Source organism: Nanorana parkeri, unplaced genomic scaffold (genome assembly GCF_000935625.1).
Source record: "Nanorana parkeri isolate BGI_ZX_2015 unplaced genomic scaffold, ASM93562v1 scaffold434, whole genome shotgun sequence".
Classification (NCBI taxonomy): domain Eukaryota; kingdom Metazoa; phylum Chordata; class Amphibia; order Anura; family Dicroglossidae; genus Nanorana; species Nanorana parkeri.
This window is the reverse complement of record NW_017306702.1, coordinates 1,179,169-1,199,957: the sequence shown is the minus strand read 5'-3', so window position 1 is coordinate 1,199,957 and position 20,789 is coordinate 1,179,169. Positions and strand designations below refer to the sequence as shown.

General features: G+C 41.9%; 1 protein-coding gene across 1 annotated transcript in view; it reads right to left on the bottom strand.

Annotated features, from left to right (window-relative positions):
• Positions 1–4,487: 4,487 nt before the first annotated feature.
• The window catches only part of KPNA3 (karyopherin subunit alpha 3), a 42,774-nt gene continuing 26,472 nt past the window's right edge, over positions 4,488–20,789 (bottom strand). Inside the window, exons 5-17 of the mRNA XM_018560140.1 lie at positions 19,035–19,087; positions 15,962–16,057; positions 15,185–15,270; positions 14,513–14,599; positions 12,893–13,062; positions 11,111–11,155; positions 10,313–10,444; positions 8,713–8,841; positions 7,889–7,993; positions 7,736–7,807; positions 6,892–7,054; positions 6,374–6,468; positions 4,488–4,712 (exon numbers count right to left, since the gene is read on the bottom strand). Coding sequence (XP_018415642.1) covers positions 4,614–4,712; positions 6,374–6,468; positions 6,892–7,054; positions 7,736–7,807; positions 7,889–7,993; positions 8,713–8,841; positions 10,313–10,444; positions 11,111–11,155; positions 12,893–13,062; positions 14,513–14,599; positions 15,185–15,270; positions 15,962–16,057; positions 19,035–19,087 — 1,332 coding nt within the window. The 3' untranslated portion in view covers positions 4,488–4,613. The remainder of the gene's footprint in view (positions 4,713–6,373; positions 6,469–6,891; positions 7,055–7,735; positions 7,808–7,888; positions 7,994–8,712; positions 8,842–10,312; positions 10,445–11,110; positions 11,156–12,892; positions 13,063–14,512; positions 14,600–15,184; positions 15,271–15,961; positions 16,058–19,034; positions 19,088–20,789) is intronic.

Genomic DNA, 20,789 nt, shown 5'->3' with positions numbered 1-20,789 from the left:
CAAAGCGCATGCTGACCAAAGAAGAGCAGAGATACTCTCATCAGCCTGTTGCTGCCCCTATACTGTCCAATCACAAGGGGGACAGGGCAGTGTCCTTAAAGTGGAACTAGACCCACTAACTTAATGGTCTCCCAAAACCGTTCATTTCAAGGCATGCCAGCTGTCAAGGTTGCCAGTGCGTTTATTTCAGCTCATGCCCTCAAATGGCTGGCGTCATAGCTGATCACATGTGCAGCACCATGGCAACTGTAATCCCGATAGAGGCTAAGATAGCACCATCCTTGGTTGTAAGGAATAGGAGGGTGAAGTTCCACTTTAACTGCAGTACAAAACAGTCAAGTCATCAGGCTGGCTGTACCGTCTGCCATAGTTGTGTAAATCTCAGGACTGGGTGCATAGGATTACAAATCTTTTGGCAGGGAAACCAGCTCCCTTATATGTATTGCAATGGTATATTTACCGGAACCTTTGCATTCTTGTACATTGATTTGAAGATAAAAAAATCGGTATATATGGCCACATGTTCCCAAGAAACAAACACAAATCAAACACCTTACACAAAGAAATAGTATATAGTATTTGATAGCAGCTTTTTATTGGTTACAAAACCTAAGCCCATATACAAAATTAGGAACACATTTTGATGCCTCTTTTGAAAGAACATTTTAGTCTATTTAAACAGTTAAAAAAAAAAAAGAAAGAAAAATGCATTTCAAACACTGTTCTGAAAACAACAAAAAAAGTGCAGCAAAAGTCTTTGTTTTTGTAACTATCAGATGATGCAATCCTACCAAAACTTAATAAGGTCACAACGGAGAAGAGCTAAACCAAAACACTCGATTAGGACTTTAAAGAGCAGCTGTTGCCTACACACAACGAGCAGAAGCCATTTAGTGAACTGAGCGCACAAGGCCTAGTCATTTCTAGATGGTAGTAAGAAGTACTAAAAACTATCCTGCAAAGAAGAGCTCTTATAGCCACCTCTCCCATTGCCCATGTCTCCAACCACTCCTCCATTCCAGTGCTCTAGCCTCAATTAGTCGCTTTGCCATTTCTAGTAGTGTCAGATGCCTGCGTTCCCCAACACACACCATGATTGCATCCTCCAACCCCAATGTCACAGCAGGGTCAAAGGATGGATCAACAATGCTCAATAGGGGGCACAGCCATCGTACAATCCCAGAAATGTTCAATGCAGAGGACCGTCAGAGGCGGCGATGCAATGATGGAGCAGAGGAAGAACACATGGGCCACTGGAGAGGAGGGTACAAGAGCTTTTCTCTTGGGGGACACCTTCTTTAGGAGTCAGTGCTACCCCAACAGGGTTGGTTTTAAATTATTAAAAGTGACACTAAACTCAGGAGTAAAATCTTAAAAATACATTCAAATACCTGAACTATTAACATGTCTGGATCTTATCTGTGTATCACTCGGCTGTAGATCCTCAAATCATCTCTAAATTGGTGCTGACACTGTCCTTCTGGAGGGTGGCTACTTTTGTTCCCCATGGTTTCGGTGTGTTGTAAAGTAGCCACGGCTCCAAGCTCACTCCTGTGATGGACTACATTCTCACATTTAGTTTACTCATTTGTATTGAGATTGTAGTCCATCACAGGAGTGAGCTTGCAGTGCTGGCTACTTTACAACACCCACAGGGACCATGGGGAACAAAAGTAGCCCCCATCCAGAAGGAAGGACAGTGTCACCATGAATTCAGAGATGATTTGAGGATCTACAGCCGAGTGATACACAAATAAGAATTTTTTAAATAGTTTTTGTTAATAGTTAAGGTCCTTGAATCTATTTCTAAGACTTAACTACTGAGTTCAGTGTCACTTTAAACGCAAAGGGATAAAATGGCTGCTTCCTGTTGCGAGTAGGTGACGGGGCCTCTTTAAAGTAGTGAGGTATAGTTAGAAGCCTTTATACAGAGGAAAATAGTTTCTGAAATGTGGGGGGAATTCTCTCTTCCAAAAACCTTTTCCGGAAAGTTACCCCAAACCAGAACAGTGGACTGATGCAGCTTATATGTAAAAAAATTTAGGAAAAACGACCAATTTGAAGGAAAAAAAGAAATAAATTAGAAATCCTAAAATAAAAAGTGACCGTATCAAGTTCTGCTATAAACTGTCTACGTTACGTAAAACACCACAGAATTTAGCCTATTACTGTGTGGATGGGATGCAGTTATGATATGAAGCCAGCTCTAAAACTCTCGGGATGGGGAAAGAAAAAAAGGCACAATGAATTTCAACTCATTTTTTTTTTTTTCCTTTTTATGTGCACAAGAGTTGAAAATGTTTTGAGCCACCTTAAAGAGAAATTGAATCTAAAATTTATAAAACCTATAAATAAATCAGAGGCCAGACTGCTATATTAAAACAGATTCTCTAGCAAGTAAAAATCTTGCAGTTTAAACATACGCTTGTATCCTCCTGGGGATACAAGACAAACCCCACCCCCCTCTTTAAAGTGGCTCCACCTTGGCAGAGATATATATTATATATATTGTAATGAATGCACACCCGCTGGGTTGTTCATCAGTGAAAGCATTTAAAGGCCAAATCACCAACGAACAAACTTCAGTACTGTGTAAATTCCAGTACGTCACCCGTCGTGCCAGCTGTCTATACCCAATGGCCTCCTCCGTGACCTCGAAGTCTTCTTCAGCTTAATGAAGTCGCCATCGTTGATTCAGCCATTATGATTTGCATGGGTGGTACCCATTAACTGCATCCTGCTAAGGATGAACAAGATATGAACGGCTTGGAAAAACAGGCCTAGGCCAAAAAAAAGGCTCAGTGGGGAGATCTTCAGGTAAGAGTCTCCATGAGATATAGACAGCCGTCAAGTGCCGCAACGCACTAGCATCCACTCAACGCTGAAATCTCCATTTTGCGAAGACCGAGCCTTTAAAGAAAAGTGGATCCACACATTTTTGGATGGCATCTCTTTCAATATCACAGTAAACACGACCCAAGTCTGCTAACTAAAAAGTAGTTTTGATTTAACTATCCCTTCACATCAAATCATTGGGGATCTGTCGACACAAAACGTGCGCCAGTATCCCTGTCGAACAATGTTCCTAGTCACTCCGGCAAATGAGCTCCCACCACAAAAGAAAAAAAATTATATATGGAAAAAAAAAATATGCACATTGGAAACTGGAGTTTCTGAAAGCGACAAAGCTATTCAAATATAAACACCATGTTGTCTGCTTACCACCGCTGGGGCAAACCTGGTCAAACAAATGTAAATGAACCTACAGCTTCCTAAGCTTGTCAGAAAACATGGGGTTACTGGAAATAGCACTGTACAGCCAAATGAAGAACGCTAGCACCCCACGCTAGTAGCATGACTGCCTAAGGGCCAGAGATGCTTGTGTACAGGTGTATGCATTAATAAGCCCTATTGTATGATTTGTAGCACACCTGCTCTTCGAAGAATAAAGCTTTCAGGGAGCTTGTAGAACAGTTGCAGCCAAAGTTGTAGCTTGCCAACCGTTAGTCAGGTTCCCACTGACCTGTCAGGTACACAGCGCCGAGTGCAACTTTAACTTCCTGTTATGTTGCCAACCATGTTCTAGAAAGCACTGATTACAAAGTAGAGATTAAGACTAATTACAGTAAACAAGAAAAAGCTCCACAGTCTGACCCCCAAGTCCAAAAGAAAAATCACCATTATTCACCTAACTTAACAGACCATGTCTACTGAAAAGCAACATTTCTTCCTCTACCTGCCCCACAGTATTTCAGGAGATCCCGTTGGAGAAGAATCTTTCCTAAACTTTTAGGGATGGTCGCTTTCATCTTGAGATCAGGTGTTCAAGGGCAGCTCCTAAAAGAAAATCATTCCATGCACAGCTTTTGGTTACTTCAAAAAACAGCAGGAGAAGCAAGCTGAGGTGGTCGAACAGGGCCTGACGTTCAATCAAAATAGGAGCTTTGCTTTTAAATCCGTTCCATTTTCCGATCCCGACTTGGGAAATACTAGAGACTTGATTAACAGTTTGCTCTTAAACTCTTTTCTTTCCAATAATTCACCCAAGATAATCTTTTTTTTATTCAGTTTCAAACAAAATCTTTTGGCTTGCATGATTATTTTTGTTTTTTCCCAATAAATTCATAGTTCCTCAAAATATGAAAATGTCTATGGAGAAGATGGAGGCTCAGAGGAGACTTTACCCTTTGCAGAGTCTTCCACAATGTATGCATTATAGCAAAGTCTCGATATACAGTGCACCAGGTTCAAGAAAAGGAAAAAAAGCTACTTTTCCACAGGAAGCGGATATGCCATCACTATGAAATCATCTTAACAACAGAAAAAGAAAGGTTGGATGTTGTGGCAGTCAGCACACAGTGCCAAATGGAAAAGGTAAAAAAATACAGCTGGGACTGTTAGGGTTTCAAAGAAAACCAAGCTCATGCATATGCAATTACAGTCCGTGTGAGTGTGACGTTTGGCAACTGCAAGTGACAGATACATGGTTTTTGCTTTAGAAGCATCAAAATGAAGAGGCGTGTGTATCTTGAAGCTTTTAAGGTTTCTTCAATTGGTGGACATCTGTTGGTACTACTTGTCGTGGGATAGAGAAAAGCTGCACTGCAACACACTTAGAAGTTAAAGTCTTTAGTCTGAAGGTTGGCTGACGACTCAAAGTTGTAGGTACCTCCCTGGGTGGCTTCGGGAATGAGGCTTTGATCTTCATCAATCTGTGTAGGTGAAAAGAAAATCATTAAACTACCTGGCATAATCTAGATTATTGCTGGCCAAGTTATCGGATGACAGGAAAAGGTAAAGTAGCCAAAGCTCCAAGCTTACTCCTGGGAAGGACTACAATCAATACAAATTAGTAAACTGAACATGAGATTGTAGTCCATCACGGGAGTGAGCTTGGAGCGGTGACTACTTTACAACACACACAGGGACCATGGGGAACAAAAGTAGCCACCCTCCAGATGGAAGGACAGTGTCGGCACCAATTCAGAGATGATTTGAGGATCTACAGCTGAGTGATACACAAATAAGATACATTTTTGTTGATCGGGTACTTGAATATATTTTTAAGATTTAACTCCTAAGTTTAGTGTCATTTTAAGCAGAACTACACACAAAATGGGGGTGACATCAAAATGACTGACAGTGAACGTCCCCTCCTCTGCCAGCAGGTATCACCAAGATGGTTGTGCATGTCAGTGGCACATGCGTAATGATGTCGTGCATGATGACATTACACGCATGTACGATGGTGTCACCCGGCCGCCCCCATTTATAGGAAACCAATGTAGTCTGTATTTTCAGAGGGTTGGGAGAGCGCCCGTTTTGTGTTACTACAAAAGGATCACAGAGCACATACAGCTCAAAAGTTTGCATACCATGGCAGAAATCGTGACATTTTGGCATTGATATTGAAAATATGACTTAATTTCCCACATTTGTGGCTTTTTAAATTGCAAATAGTGTTTGTGTATAAATAGTCAATGAGTTTGTTAGCTCTCACGTGGCTGTACTGAGCAGGCTAGATACTGAGCCATGTGGCGCAGGAAAGAACCTTCAAAAGACCTGTGTAACAAGGTAATGGAACTTTATGAAGCTATAAAAACATATCCAAAGCCCTGAAAATGCCAGTCAGTACGTCTCAATCACTAAGTGGAAAAATCGGAGAGCTCTTTGATACCAAGCCAAGGGCAGATAGACCAAGAAAGATTGAACCACAACTGCCAGAAGAATTGTTTGGGATACAAAGAGAAACCCACAGGTAACTTCAGGAGAAATACAGGCTGCTTTGGAAAAAGACAGTGTGGTTGTTTCAAGGAGCACAATATGCTGATACTTGAACAAAAATGAGCTGCAGGGTCGAGTTTCCAGAAAGAAGCCTTTACTGCACCAATGCCTCAAAAAAAAAGCTCAGTTACAATATACCTGAGAACACCTTGACACGCCTCACGGCTATTGGCACACTGTTATTTGGAGCGACTAGAACAAAATAGAGCTTTATGGTCACAACCGTAAGCGCTATGTTTAGAGAGGGATCAACAAGGCCTATAGCGACAAGAATACTATCCCCACTGTGAAGCATGATGGTGGTGGCGGGTCACTGATGAACTAATGATATGCAGATTTTTGAACAGGGGTCATTTAATTTTTTTTATTTGTTGTCATGCTTTGTTTTATGATTGTGCCAATCTGTTATGACCTACCGTAGAATATGAATCCCATAAAAAATAAAAGAAATGTGTTTGCCTGCTCACACATGTTTTCATTAAAAATGGTTCATATATATCACCAATTCTCCAAGGGTACGCAAACTTTTGAGCACAACTGTAATAGGAACTCTAAGAGCAAGTGAGGGAAAGTATTTGCTTAAACTTACATCGTCACCAGAGAAATACTGATCTATGATTTCAAACGCTAGTTTGTAAATCTCTTCATTCTCATGCTGCTGCAGTGCTTCAATCTTTTCCAGACCTGAAAGAAATGGAGAGAAGTGAACATCAAGGATATAAGGCTTACCCCTAAGAGATTATAAGCCTCCACTTCCTGTGGAAAGCAGCTTTTCTTGAACCTGGTGAACTTATTTATCCCTTGCCACTAGGAAATATCATTTTCTTTACCTACATTTACAAAATGAAGCGTGCATGTACATACACATGCATCTATAAATGTCTATCCATGAACACATTTAAAAACGTAAGCTGAATAGAAAGTGCCCTGTGTGACTACTAAATGAAGCCTCAAGCAACCAATTCATTTTTAACCTGCCTTAGAAAGGAGGTTGAAAAACACAAAAAGAACATTCTTCCAGACAATTTCTACATCCACCACTGCTTTGAACAGACATCAAGTGAGCTGTAGTTTCACCTATGAGGAGATAAAGAGACCAGTCCTCACCTCCACACTCCTCTATGATCTCAGCAATTGTGCTTGCTTCTTCCCCGGCCATAATCAATATGTTTTTCAAACCATCCAGAACCACCTGTACAACTTGCGAGTCTTTCACAGATAATAAATTGCAAAATGGTGGGATGACATTTTGTTGTACAAGGTACTCCACCTGTTAAATAATACAATAAATATTAAACAAGCTTGATTTGTGCGTGTGGCCAGAAGACAGACAGACAACATACAAACAGACAACATACATATTAGTGAAATAGAGAGTCCCACCGCACTACTGACCGAGAAGCCCCATATTATGTGGGGGGTGCTGAAGTGGCCGCTGATGGCACAGCCAAATACTTGTAAAACAGAAAAATGGACACCAGCGCTCCGGGTTTTCTTCAAAACGAAATCCTTTTATTCATTCTCACAGGTCCTATCACCATGCGTGGCAAAGTTTCCAAACCTGTCCGGTCACTGTTGTTTGCCTGATGAAGGGACCGAAAAGGTTCCAAAAACATTGCCACGCATGGTGAAATGACCTGTGATGAAAGTTTTGAAGAAAACCTGGAGTGCTGGTGACCATTTTTCTGTTTAACATACATATTAGAACTCACAATTTAGCAGCTCCTATTCTTTACTAGATCTTACCATTTCCGATATTTAAAAACACAAATACATTTTAAAAAAGCAAACTCCCTACACCAAGGGCCAATTCTAAAAAGCAAACATCAAGTTAGCGGATAGTGAAACATTTCATCAAAACCGCAGTGCACTCCTGGACCACCATTTAAAATACCGGTACCTTTTACGAGAGCCATAGTCATTGTACATTTATATTCCTCATTTAGCTCACCTGGTCTTTCCGGCCACTTATTGTTAAGTTGCTGATCGCCCAGGCAGCTTCTTTTTGAGTTCCAAAATCACCCTGAAAAAAAAGAAAAATGAGTAAGCAAACTAATGACTGAACAGTGAACTCTAGTTTCATATTCAGAGGCCACAAGCTCACCTTAGCCAGTTGATGTATAATCATGGGGATTAGTCCAGCATCAATAACAGCTTGAACCTGTTGCTGATTGCCTGCTGTGATATTGGACAGGAACCAAACTGCTTCCTAAAACATCAAGATATTGTAGAATAAGACAATATTCAGCAACTGCAAACCCTTTAAAGCAAAACTTTACCCTAACCCGCACCCCCTCCCCACAATAATGCCAGGGAGCACGCTTTTACTGCAGAACATCATGGCTCTTCGGCAGTACACCTTATGTTCCTGCTCACAAAACCTACACACAGCTCTGTGTACATTGGCCTGTCTTGGTGCCCGGGATGAATGAACTTCCAAGTGCACACGTGAGTTACATCATCCCAGGCTAGTCAATAAAGATGGCCAAAGATACCCTGAAAAAGACCAGGAGAAGATGTATGTGCCAGTAAGGGAGCTCACAGATGTCATAGTACTGGAGGGATGGTAAGCGTAGGCGACCTATACTTCTACTTTCAATGGTTTATCACTGACACAGTGTAACAGTGAAAACTCCCAATAACTACTAAAGTCCAGGTAGCATTTGGAGATTTCTCCAACATTCTGTCATGAGAGGATGGTTTGGGAGGCTGCTGCACGTATGTGCAGGTAAATTTAAGACAGATTTTCTAGCTTCTACTTGGACAGACGTGTAATGATCAGGTCTAGGTACCCAGAGGCCAAACATAAGACCTATATGGTTACTTGATACAAAATACTACAAGCGTAGATCAGAGAAGAGATTGCAGTATTGATGTTCCTATCTTTCCCAATTACTATCTGACCTCCATATATTAAAATAAGATCACCTTGTTGATTTTTTCTTTAGGATGCGTCAGAAGATTTTGAAAATGTGCGAGAACATCGCAGTTCAACACCACTTGAGTCTGTTCATCGGTGCCGGTCACTATGTTCCCCACGGCTCTCAGCGCTGCTGTCTGATTAGGATAAAGAAGAGAAGTCATAATCTGACTCTGAGCTCTTATACATCAGATCTGTTATAGGGGTAGAAAGTTTTACAGATAAACATTATAAAATGGCTTTTCAACGTAGTGTGGATTTAAATCCTTTCGCTGTCATGGTCCATGCAACACAGACGTGAAAAGTACACCAAAACCAGAGATCTTCCAAAACTAATCCTCATAAGTTTCTACTATGGTATTCTTGTGTTAATACATTAATCCTCCAAGATAAAAATGCAGAGTAAAAAAGAACTCTAAAATGTAAAATGCTTGCACTGCGGTTATGGGAATTATGCCATCTTCATCCAAAACTTTGGTCTAGTTTTAGATACCCAAGAGGGTCAGAACCACTTTCAGGTTTTTACAGCTCCCAACTAGGCTTTAGAAAGCAAAACAAAAAAACCCCCAAAAAAACCACAACACACACCCCTGACCAGTGTTTCTCCTCAGCTCTATCCAAAGGCAAAAGTTATGGCACATCACATATTGGATAACCTCTGTGATAAATGTGATGTACATCCAAACACCTTAATTTACAATTTATCTAAATCACAATCATAAAAGGTGCTGATCCACCCTATGCAAGTCCATATTACATAACCTTATTGATCTTGGGGATCCTAGTGTAAACAGATGACCATAAGGTTAAATGATCACCGTCCGCGGCATGATTTACACCCACCTCACTGAAGCCACCATAAGCATGTGTTTGAAAGGAGAAGCCAAGGACATGATTTAACTGCAGTCTGCTGTAATCGGTGCAGTCCCATCACTGAACATCTTTGGCAATGATAAGCGTAATTTATTAATTTACTAAGACGTGCTGATATATTAATTGCACAGGGTTCAAACAAGCACTGGTAGCTGAAAGATTATCCTTCAGAGCCGAGGTGTCCAAAGATTCCGTTTTGATACCAAATACAATTTTGGTGAACACGTCACTACAAATCCACCCGAGAATGACAAGACCAAGCATAATAAATCGGCATTTGCTGACTATTTACACCAACATAAGAGATTGCTGGTTTTATTGTGATTTAAATGTCTGTAGATTTCCCTTAGTTTCGGGTACCAATCCCTCTTTTAGTATGTAAATGTAACAATCAATGACTCATCAGTGAACTCACATACTTACAGCTGTAGCAAAAACAAATCAATGGGTCATGGTTTTTGTATCTTGGCCTGGGTAGGAATATTAGTGCGATGCACTTAACATACTTAGTTCCAAACATATTCACCACTTTCACTGCAATAATCAACTTCAATCCGACCCTGTCCCTCACAGGGGGTCCACTCTGTTTGACTACCAGTGTCATCCAACCCACTTCCTGTGGATCTAGGTTGTCATCACCTGGGCACCCAATATGCAAACTATGACCTTGTTCTGTCAAGCTTGTGCGCTAACAATTCCTATAATCAAAATGATACATGTATAGACAACGCCTACCTGAACTTTTACTTCCTGGTGACTCAGAAGCGGTACTAAAAATGGCACAACTCCAGAATCTATCACCATCTGTATTTGTTCATTACCGCCATCAGTTAAATAGGACAAAGCCCATACTGTATCCACTAGAATCTAAAAAAGACAAAATAGAGAAGGGACAATGGAAACCTGAACAGCATGAGAATACAAAGAAATATGAGGTGACAGCATGTATCATATAAATAGAGAAGTCTTTATTATATAGGATGGAAGATGACACAAGTACGCTTACCTACAATAGTGTCTGTACCAATTCTGATCAAATATCATCAAAAAATTGCATATTCTTCCATTTTCTAATGCTAAAGACATACAGTACTTCTGTAATTTGTTAGTAACTGCACTGTAAATATTTGAATAAGAGAAGGTACAGAGCAGTGACTCATAAGACAGCAGAAGAGTCATTATTCCTCCTCTGCCCACACTGCTCCCATGAGAATATTAAAGAAAGCAGGGCTGCCAAATGAGCCCAAGTGCAGAGAAAGCCAAGCACAACGGTGCAGGAGGTTGACCAAAACAAGTGTCACTTCAGCCAACCACAGAACTTAAATATATATATCAAATCATAAAGGACAAATAAATTCAATTTTTTTTAAAATAGTAACAACTCCTCAGGTTTTGTTTTGTGTCATCCTGATGGGTTCTAACCAGGTCAATTATTCTTTTCTGGTAACACGTTTCGGGGCAAACAGTTGTGATCCGTTAATCTACTACACATTAACTGGTCACACTATAAAACTGAAAAATTATTATACTTACATTAATATCTGTGTGGTATATTAGGACACACAAAGCAGGCAAAATCTAGGAAAAGAAAAAAAGATATACATTTTAGAACCTCAAGGGCATGGCGGACTGACAATGTTGTCATACATCTAAATGTCACCGTGGGAAGTATTTGTGTGTTTGGGTCGGTCAGTCTGTTTTCTGCTAATGGTTGTATTTATGCAGCTCCTTGCGAGAACCTTTTCCTTCTTATTTTTGCGGTGAAAATTTATTTTAGGAAAAAACTGATCAATTTGCACCCATCATATAATCCTTTTCTTATGGGGTTCACTAGGGGATACAGCAAACCTCAGGAGTACAGGCCCTGCCTAAAAAAAAACCTGGAAACAGGGATAGCTTTGAGATATACCCGTGTACTTGGATATGAGCTGCACACTTTCCAAATAAATGAGCTGATTTAACACAATTCACATTAACATACGGAATGCTGTGCATGTACCAAGGCAGCGCAATGGTGTGAATGGGGCCTACAGAAAGAGATTTCTAACATATTATCCAAAACTAGTTTCACCTATAACTTACACAGGCCCCCTATTCAGGTAGGACAGGTAAGGCAGACAGGTGAAGCTCAGCCGCCTTCTAAAACTAAAGGCCAAAACGAGGTGGAAAATAACCAAAACAAATTGGGTGGATTTTAAATTTGAAAAGAAAGTGAAAAGGCCGTCAATGCTGTGTCATTGAGCATCAGGAATCTACTGCACAGTTTGAAAATCATCAGAACGCAGCACATGCTCATCAATCAGTGACCTTCTACACAATACCAGCAATGCAGTATATCATGACTGCCCAAAAGCAGTACAAATGCTGCCAGCAACAACTACGTTCCAGCTATCAAATTTCCTGGCATTAAAGTGTCACTAAACTCAGGAGGTAAACCTTAAAAATATATTACATATATTCAAGCCCCTTAACTATTAACAAAAATGTATCTTATTTGTGTATCACTCGGCTGTAGATCCTCAAATCATCTCTGAATTGGTGCCGACACTGTCCTTCCTTCAGGAGGGGGGCTACTTTTGTTCCCCATGGTCCCTGTGCGTGTTGTAAGGTAGCCACCGCTCCAAGCTAGCTCCTGTGATGGACTACAGATTATAGTCCATCACAGTCCATCTACTTTACAACACAGACCGGGACCATGGGAGACAAAAGCAGCACTCTCCAGAAAGGACTGTCACCACCAAGTCAGGGATGATTTGGGGATCTACAGCCGAATGATACACAATTTAGATACATTTTTGTTAATTGACAAGTTACCTGAATGCATTTTTATGATTTAGCTCCTGAGTTTAGTGTCACTTTAACTTCTTTATGAATGAATATCATTCGACCTGTAGAGAACATGACCTAAATACCATTTGATTTCGGTCCTTTCACAGAGAACAAATGTACATACAGTTTCACAGGATGAGGAGTGCTGCAAATTCTTTTGTTTTATATATACTGTATATACACCCCCAAGTGTCACTGACCAGTAAAAAGAATGCAGATCAGGAAAGCTGTAGAAAAGTCAGACATTAGCTACGTACTTGTTACGATTCAGAAATATTCCAACATGATGGTCCGCATGACAGCCAGGCAACCTGCATTTTCAAGAGCAGAGCTCGGCAATAGAAGCCTACCCAGTTTCTTTTATAATAGGTAGGAGATGTGTTCGCTGTCCGACCGAAAGTAGCAACATCACTTCTCCAGCTACTCAAGTGCATGTAAAATGTCACTGTACACAGCAAAGTTCTCATGACCATTCATCTTTATTACCTCCTGTACAGTCTCCATAGGTGGCGGGGGGTCCTTATTCCTGCACAGATTGACAATGACCCATGTGACGTTCCGGAGGAAGGTGATGGGGATGGAAGGGTTGATGAAGGACAAGAGCGGTTTAACAACTCCAAGTGAGATGACATAATCTCTACACTGTGGACCATCACCTACAGAAACGAAAGGGTTCAAAAGAAATCCCATTAAAAATGGAGAGAAATAAAAAAGGGTGACCTTGAAATGTATGCATGAGTATAAATATTCTGTCTTGAAGAAATGCTGTGACATATTCCAGCAGACAAAACTTGAAATCTTTAGTGTTAAATAGAATAGATTCCTGGGCTAGGAATCAAATAACACTGTTAGGGTTAGTTCACACCATAGGCAGTGCGTTCCGGTCCGATTCTGGCCGGAACGCACTGCATCGCAGCAAGCTCACTTTTTTGCCGGGCTGGTAGGGGGCGTGGTGGGCCATTGAAGTGAATGGCACCGTAGCCACGCCCTCTGGCCGCAGTGCGATCGGCAAGGCACATTGTGCCTGCAATGTGGTCCGGTGCGATCAAAATGTTTCAAGCACTATTTTGATCGCACCGGACTGTACTGCAGGCACAATGTGCCTTGTGATCCCGTGCGGGCGATCACATTGCTGCCTGAGGGCGTGGCTACGGTGCCATTCACGTCAATGGCCCGCCACACCCCCTCCAGCCCGGGAAAAAAGTGAGCCGGCAGTAATGCGATGCAGTCCGATTCTGGCCGGAACGCACTGCATATGGTGTGAACGAACCCTAACAGCAGCAGTGCTTAATAGGGGAGTACACCCAAAATAGGAAAAAAGAAAAGTAGCACTGCGCTTCAAAAACAATATATTCCTAAAATGTGAGAAATTTTATAAATTGTGAAAATTATCACAAAGTGATGAAACTATTGTTATCCACAACACCTGTGTTGCACAATGCCTGTGCTAAGGATACTTCAGAAAAAACTCTTGGTCTAATGGTCTAGACCAGTGGTTCTCAACCTGTGTACCCTCCAGACCCACATTTGTCCTCAGTCATTAAGTCGCGACCCAAGTGGCACTGCAATGGAACGCACGGCATTGCGGTCCCGTGCGTTCCAGTGCGGCCGATTGAGCTGTGGGCGGGAGGTGCGTTTGGGGTGCCATTCAAATGAATGGCAATGCAATGCTCCTCCAGCATGTCATGAACATAATCGAATAATTGTTGCAGCTCTAATCATTAGACCAAGCGTTTTTTCTGAAGTATCCTTAGCACAGGCATTGTGCAACACAGGTGTTGTGGATAACACAATTGTTTCATCACTTTGGTATAATTTTCACAATTTAAAACATTTTTCTCATAATTTAGGAATATATATGTTTTGAGTGTGTGAAGCGCGGTGCTATTCTTTTTTCCAAACTTTAAAATCTTAAAGAATAAAAAAACAATCATATTAGCAACTAAACAGGAATAAAAGATAAATTGACCAATCACATATTTCCTTTCCCATTTAGTTTAGTAGTAAAGAACAAGGATCTGTTGACTGGCAGATAAGATCGTCTACAACTCCCGATTTTCAAACATACCCATACTGTCTACTAAGAATGATCTCCACAATTCTTACCGATAATGTTTCCAAGTGCCCACACTGCTTGTTCACAGACATTTTGATGCACGGAATGGAGGAGTCTCAGAAACAGCGGAACCGCATCTGCACACAACAAATTTTAAAAAAAGCCATTAACTCTCCATTCGAGCACAATAACACAAACTGACTCATTTTACATTGCTTTAGATCATCAGATTTAACATCATGGAGTGCTCCCATGACTGTGTGAATTACACAAGGTCTTATGAGCTACGAGAGGCGGTATCAGGACATCAAATTACAGGCTATTCACAGCACAATACTGAGTGGCCAAAAACTAATAAAACAAATATGAAATATTCATATGTAGAATTTCATATTTACAAGACTAAAATCATTTATTTTATTTTTCAAGTCCTGAACATATGAAAGAAAGACCCAAAAACCGTAAACCATGTCTTTAAAAGGAAGAACTCCGGGAAAAAAGGTTTTATTAACCCTTGCAGGGGGGCTGCTGCTGCGGAGACAGGTTGGAGGGAGCGCTGGCCAGCTTCGGGTGAGTATAACTGTTATTTTAGGAACTAGACAAAAAACAAGCTCTTAACCCTTGCCTCACTGCAACGGTTAACCAAAAGTTTTCCTGAAGTTCTTCTTTAAGGTTGACATAATTTACACAAAAGATTTATGAGACAAAAAGGAAACACTTACTGGACTGGACCACTGCTTGAGTTTGTGCCGACGTCCCCGATGCTATATTGGTTAATGCCCAGGCAGCTTCGAACTGTAAAGAAGGGCTAAAACACAAGATTTAGGGTTTTAGATTTTGTCCTCGATATAAAACAATCTCATAATAAATCAGTCATGAGAGAAATGTGGGGGATGCCCGTTAAATGACCAGGTTCTAAAAATTATAGTTGCCTGGCTGTTAGGCTTGCTCTCTGGCCTTAAATATCTGTAACAATTAAGTCAAAGCAACTGGACTTCTTGTTTTTTCTTGAAGACATTCCACTGGTCATCCAACCAGCTTTCTCAATTCAGAAAGCTGGTTGGATGACCAGTGAAACGTTTTCAAGAAATATACAGCAAATCCAGTTGCCTTGACTTATTTTTTACAGATATACCATGACCTGGATGAATGAGAACCTTCATAGACATCTCTGGCCTCAAGACACTGACCTAGAACAAATATGCAGACTGAGAAATTTAGACCAAAGTCAGAACTTCGGATCTGTACTGCCATGTCTCTCCCACAGCTCAGACTATGTACAGAACAGTGATTTCAATGCTAGTTTTAGAAGGAAATATCTGGGTGGGCAAAGGCATTCGGTGCACACAAACTGCATTTATATCCTTTGTGGCTATAGTATTAAAATTATTATTTTTTTATGCCTGGAGTTCTACTTTTCATTTTAGGCATTGGGGAAGAGGTTCCATTACTGGAACACAGCCACAATACAAAAGAGAAAAAACAAACTTTATACTCACTTATCGTCTGCCTCTAAACATTTCACCAGTATGGGCAGAATTCCAGATTTTATGAGGTCATCAATGGGTGGATTTCTGTCACTGGATAACAGCTTTCTGCAACAGAAAATGGTGTGTGAATGAGATCACGTTATTGTGTCTGGATAATATATGTTGAGGTGGCAATACATGTTCAATGGATATAAAAAGGTTCTTTTCTTGCTTTACCTTGCCAATTCCCTTATCTCTTCATTGCTGGCCATGGGGAATATTGATAAAGCAGTGAATGTGACATCCACAAAACATTTACAGGTCAAGCAATCACTTTTTCTTTTTTAATACATGCACCAGACGACGCAGTGAATTTTCTGCTTTATAAATATGCTCCCTAGTAATTTTGTTGGCCATTCTGTATCATCTTTCACCCATATGTATCCATCACCCATAGCTTAAATCTTTCCCCAGTTTCAAGAGATCAAAAAGGAGTGTGGGGGGAAAAAAAAAGGATCAGAACCATGTTTCGGTTCGCACAGCAGTGGCTTTGACTGATTGCTACCAGCATTTCATGGGTGTTCAAAGCTGCAAGTGAAGAAAGCGACATACTGTTGTGGCTGAAAACTGATGGGAAGGTCCAACACATTTAAAAGGTGCCCATACACCTTACCTGCAGATTTTCTGTGGTCAGATGGAAAAAGTGCAACAGATGGCCCAGTGGGAGATTCCTCCATCCACACAGTTTAGCGTAGATGGAGGAATCTGTTGCACCTTTTCCATCTGACCATAGAAAATCTGTAGACTATGCAGGGGGAACATTCACCTGCTTTGCATAGGTCACTCCTTCACAGGCTTTACTGTCAAAGAATTGCTTCCTCGCAGCCAAAAACGTAGAATGCAAGTTGCTAGTGAAGTAGTGATGCCTCCCTCATCCAACCATCGAGGGTGCAACACAATCAAGCAGATCAGTGCATTTCACCTCCCTGCTGCGTCCTCCATAGCAATCCTGCCATACACAACAGTTTGCATGGCAACTGCAAACTGGTCAGTCTTCCAACACAAAGATGACAAAACGAATGAAGTCAACCTGCCAGCAAATGATTCTATCGAAATATTAAACAATCAAAACTGGAGAAAGGTTGCCTCCATCCATTTGATCATTTGTGTAACGGAAAGCAGACACATCCGACTAATCAACTGCCTGTTTGAAGCCGCTGTGGAAGACACACAATGATTGCTAGTAGTAAAAGACAGACAATGGGGGGAATTTATCAAACTGGAGCAGCTGTGCATGGCAACCAATCAGCTTCTCTTTTTTTAGTTTGTTCAGTTAAGATTTGAAAATTAAAGAGGCGCTGATTGGTTGCCATGCACTGCTGCTCCAGATTTTGTCTGCTCCAGTTTTGATGAATTTCGCCCAATGAATGCCAAGACTTTAGGTCACTAGAGAGAGCAGATTTTATTAATGGCAAAAGATATAAAAGGGATTCATAACGTGCTCCACTATGTGAATTTCATCAATAGTTTCACATTAAGGCTTCATTCACATGAGAAAAGGCCGGCCCGTACAGCTCCGTGCACGGCTAGATCAGGCAGCTCCCGGGAAGGACAGGTGCCGTGTGTGATTAGTACGCAGCCTGTCCTCTATGGGAGTAGGCAGCCATACGCCGCCCTACGCTCACCCCAAGTGCAGGTCCGTACAGGTGCGGGTGTCCCGGCTCGGACGTAGGCAGGATCCATCCTGTCAGTGTACGAGTACGGACGTGCAGGGCAGGTGACCGTAGGGTGGCGTACTCCCATTAGAGGACAGGGGCTGCGTACTAATCACACGCAGCACCTGTCCTTCCCAGTAGCTGCCCGATACGACCGTGCACACAGCGCGGAGCTGTACATGCCAGCCTTTTCTCGTGTGAATGAGGCCTCAAAGGGGAACGGTAGTCATCAAAAGGGAGGGCCCCACTGCCCTCTTATCACTGTACAATACAACTTTCAAAAACTTAACATTTTTCTTTTCAATATTTAAAAGTTCAGTCACACGGCCGCTCCAATCATTTCCTTCCTTCTCTGTCCCCGCTGTATGGCCGGAGGGAGGCAGCCTAATAGTCACCAAAGCCACCAGCACTGGGACCACAAGTTCCATAAGGCCTTGCATCTCTAGCTGCAATGGGCATTACACCTGCCCCCGGCTTTGGATGCAACAAGCACTGCTGGGCCCCATTCACACACGAATCGGCCTATACCTACAGATCCGTGCTGCGTACGGGGCCATACCAAACAGCTGCCGGGATGGACAGGTGTGTGTGTGTGTGTGTGTGTGTGTGTGATTAGAACGCACCGCTCGTCCTTCTCTATGGGGCTACGTGGCCATACGCCCCCCTATGCTCACCTCATTTGCAGGTCCGTAGGGGTGCAGGTTTTCTGGCCGGGAAGCATACAGGATCCATTCCGGCGGCGTATGAATACGATTACCCGCACCCCTACAGACCTGCAAATGAGGTGAGCGTAGGGGGGCGTACGGCCGCGTAGCCCCATTGAGAAGGACGGGAGCTGCGTTTTAATCACACGCATCACCTGTCCTTCCCGGCAGCTGTTTGGTATGGCCCCGCACGCAGCTGTACGTGCAGGCCGATTCGTGTGTGAATGGGGCCTTACTAATGCCCTTGACATCCGCAAAACAAAACAGGGCTACAGCAATGTAATATGGAGGTCAACCAGTGTTAGTGGGTGTAACTAAGTGTGAAACTGACGACATAGCTGTAGCACTAATAACACCCACTTGTGGCATCAGGAACGTTACGTCACCCCTTTAGCCTGGAGAACTACAGGGCGTGTGTAAAGAGCAGAGCAGACAGGAAATGCTTTGAGAGGCTTCCTGTCCCTCAATCGGAAATTCTACTACAGGCATTGGTGTGAAAGGAATTTGGCAGCATCAGTGGCAGAGCAATAGACAATGAAAGTGAGGGGGAAATCAAGTAAAGACATTCCCTTACCAACTAAAAGCCTATGTGAATAAAATGATAAAAACTGGATCTGCACCCTGAATTCAGTTTAAACCGCTGCATGACAGGTCATCAACTAACGTAAAATGTGGCATTATTACCTTGCCGCCTGTACAGCGCTTAGTTGGGTTGCTGGATTATCACTGGTTGCATTCTACAAAAAAAAAAAAAAAAGAATAAGAATAAAAACTCATCAGTGTAGGAAATTGGCAAAAGAGCTAAACAGTAAATTAGTACGAGCTATGGAAGCTAGACATTCATGGTACTGAATCTTTTGAAGAACAACTCTGAGCAGAAATGTTATTAACCCTTTCAGTGGGGCTACCCTTGCACTGTAAGGGTTAACTGCCTGGTTTAGCCTAGGGTAAAAAAAAAAAAAAAGAAAAAAAAGGGTGTTACTCACCCAAACCTCGGGCCTCCCAACAGCCGAGTCTCCTCCTCTGCTGCAGTGATGATATGTTTCTTGGTGTCCTTGCATCGTATACAATGCATTGGAAGCAATGACTTGAGGACACCTAGACCACTGCAGCAGAGGAAAAGAGACGCTAAAAGGACCGGTCTAAAAACCGGCCGGCTCGGAAAAAAAAAAACCTAGATAAGAAATAAACAGTTCACCCTTGCAGTGCTAATAATATTTCTGCCCGGAGTTCTTCTTTAAATCCAGACTCTTCAGAAATAATACCTTGACAACATGCAATATTTTTAATCAGTGTGAGTCAAGAACACATTGATACCCAACTTAGAAAAGCCCCATTTGGATCTATTTTGTACAACAGCTCATGCACACCGGCGCAAACAGAGGCCTATAGGCACAAAGCGAAAAACTCGCCTGTATTTGCAGTGCCCAGGAGCCGTACCTGCTGAGTTTTTCATTCCGTATGAATGTATGGACAGAAAACGATGAAGGTGGGTGTGTGTGCGCGAGGTAAATGCCAGTACCTATACGCCTGTATTTGCCCCCCATGTGCATGCATCCTTAAAAGGCATTCAAACCCTAATATTACACTCCTATTTGGTCTCTCTTGGTCCATTAAAGATACAATTAAAAGCATTTGTTATATCTGGATGATAAGTGCAAGAAAATACCTGCTGATCTTACCATAAGTCTTGTTAGCTGATAACTTCCTGTTACATTGTTCCTAGTCATCTCTGAGGACTCCAGAACCCCGCCCCTCTATGTTATGGAGAAGAGGAGAGGGATATATTTCTGTAGTCCTGTTTTACTGATACATTAGGGTGAGTGTTGTCACCCTAGAACAGGAAGTGTGTTACTAGCAGTATCACCAGGTGAAAATAAAAGGGGGGGGAAAAGCCTGAAAAAAATAAACTAATGCAGCTACCACGTCAGGTACTGGGTTTTAATACTCAGAATTACAATACCCACCTCTGGCTCTGTTCTACAAAGCAATTTCCTTGCAATTTATATGAAGGCTGAGTGCGCTAGCTGCCTGGATGTAATGCCGATTCACTAAACACTAATCGATTAGTTGTTGGCCTGGAACAAGAATGCAACTGAGGAGTTTTGCCTTAAACTGTGACACGCTTGTTGTGGGACATTGACTCTGCTATTGTAGCCATTTTCAGGGGGAGATCAGCAATGACACCCTTCATATTTCACTTACTACATGAAAAGTCAGGGCTGGTGGGGAACACAGAATAACATACACTGCTGGTTGCAGACAATGCAGCCACAATGTCTACCAGGGATTGAAGTTCCTCCATTATCAGCAGATTCTACCTACATTGAGGCAATGCATCAGGCAAAAGATGCCAGCTCTGTCAATGACCAGCCCTCTGCAGTGACATGCTTTATGGAGCATGACAAAAGGACGTAATCACATTAATAAAAAGAGAGT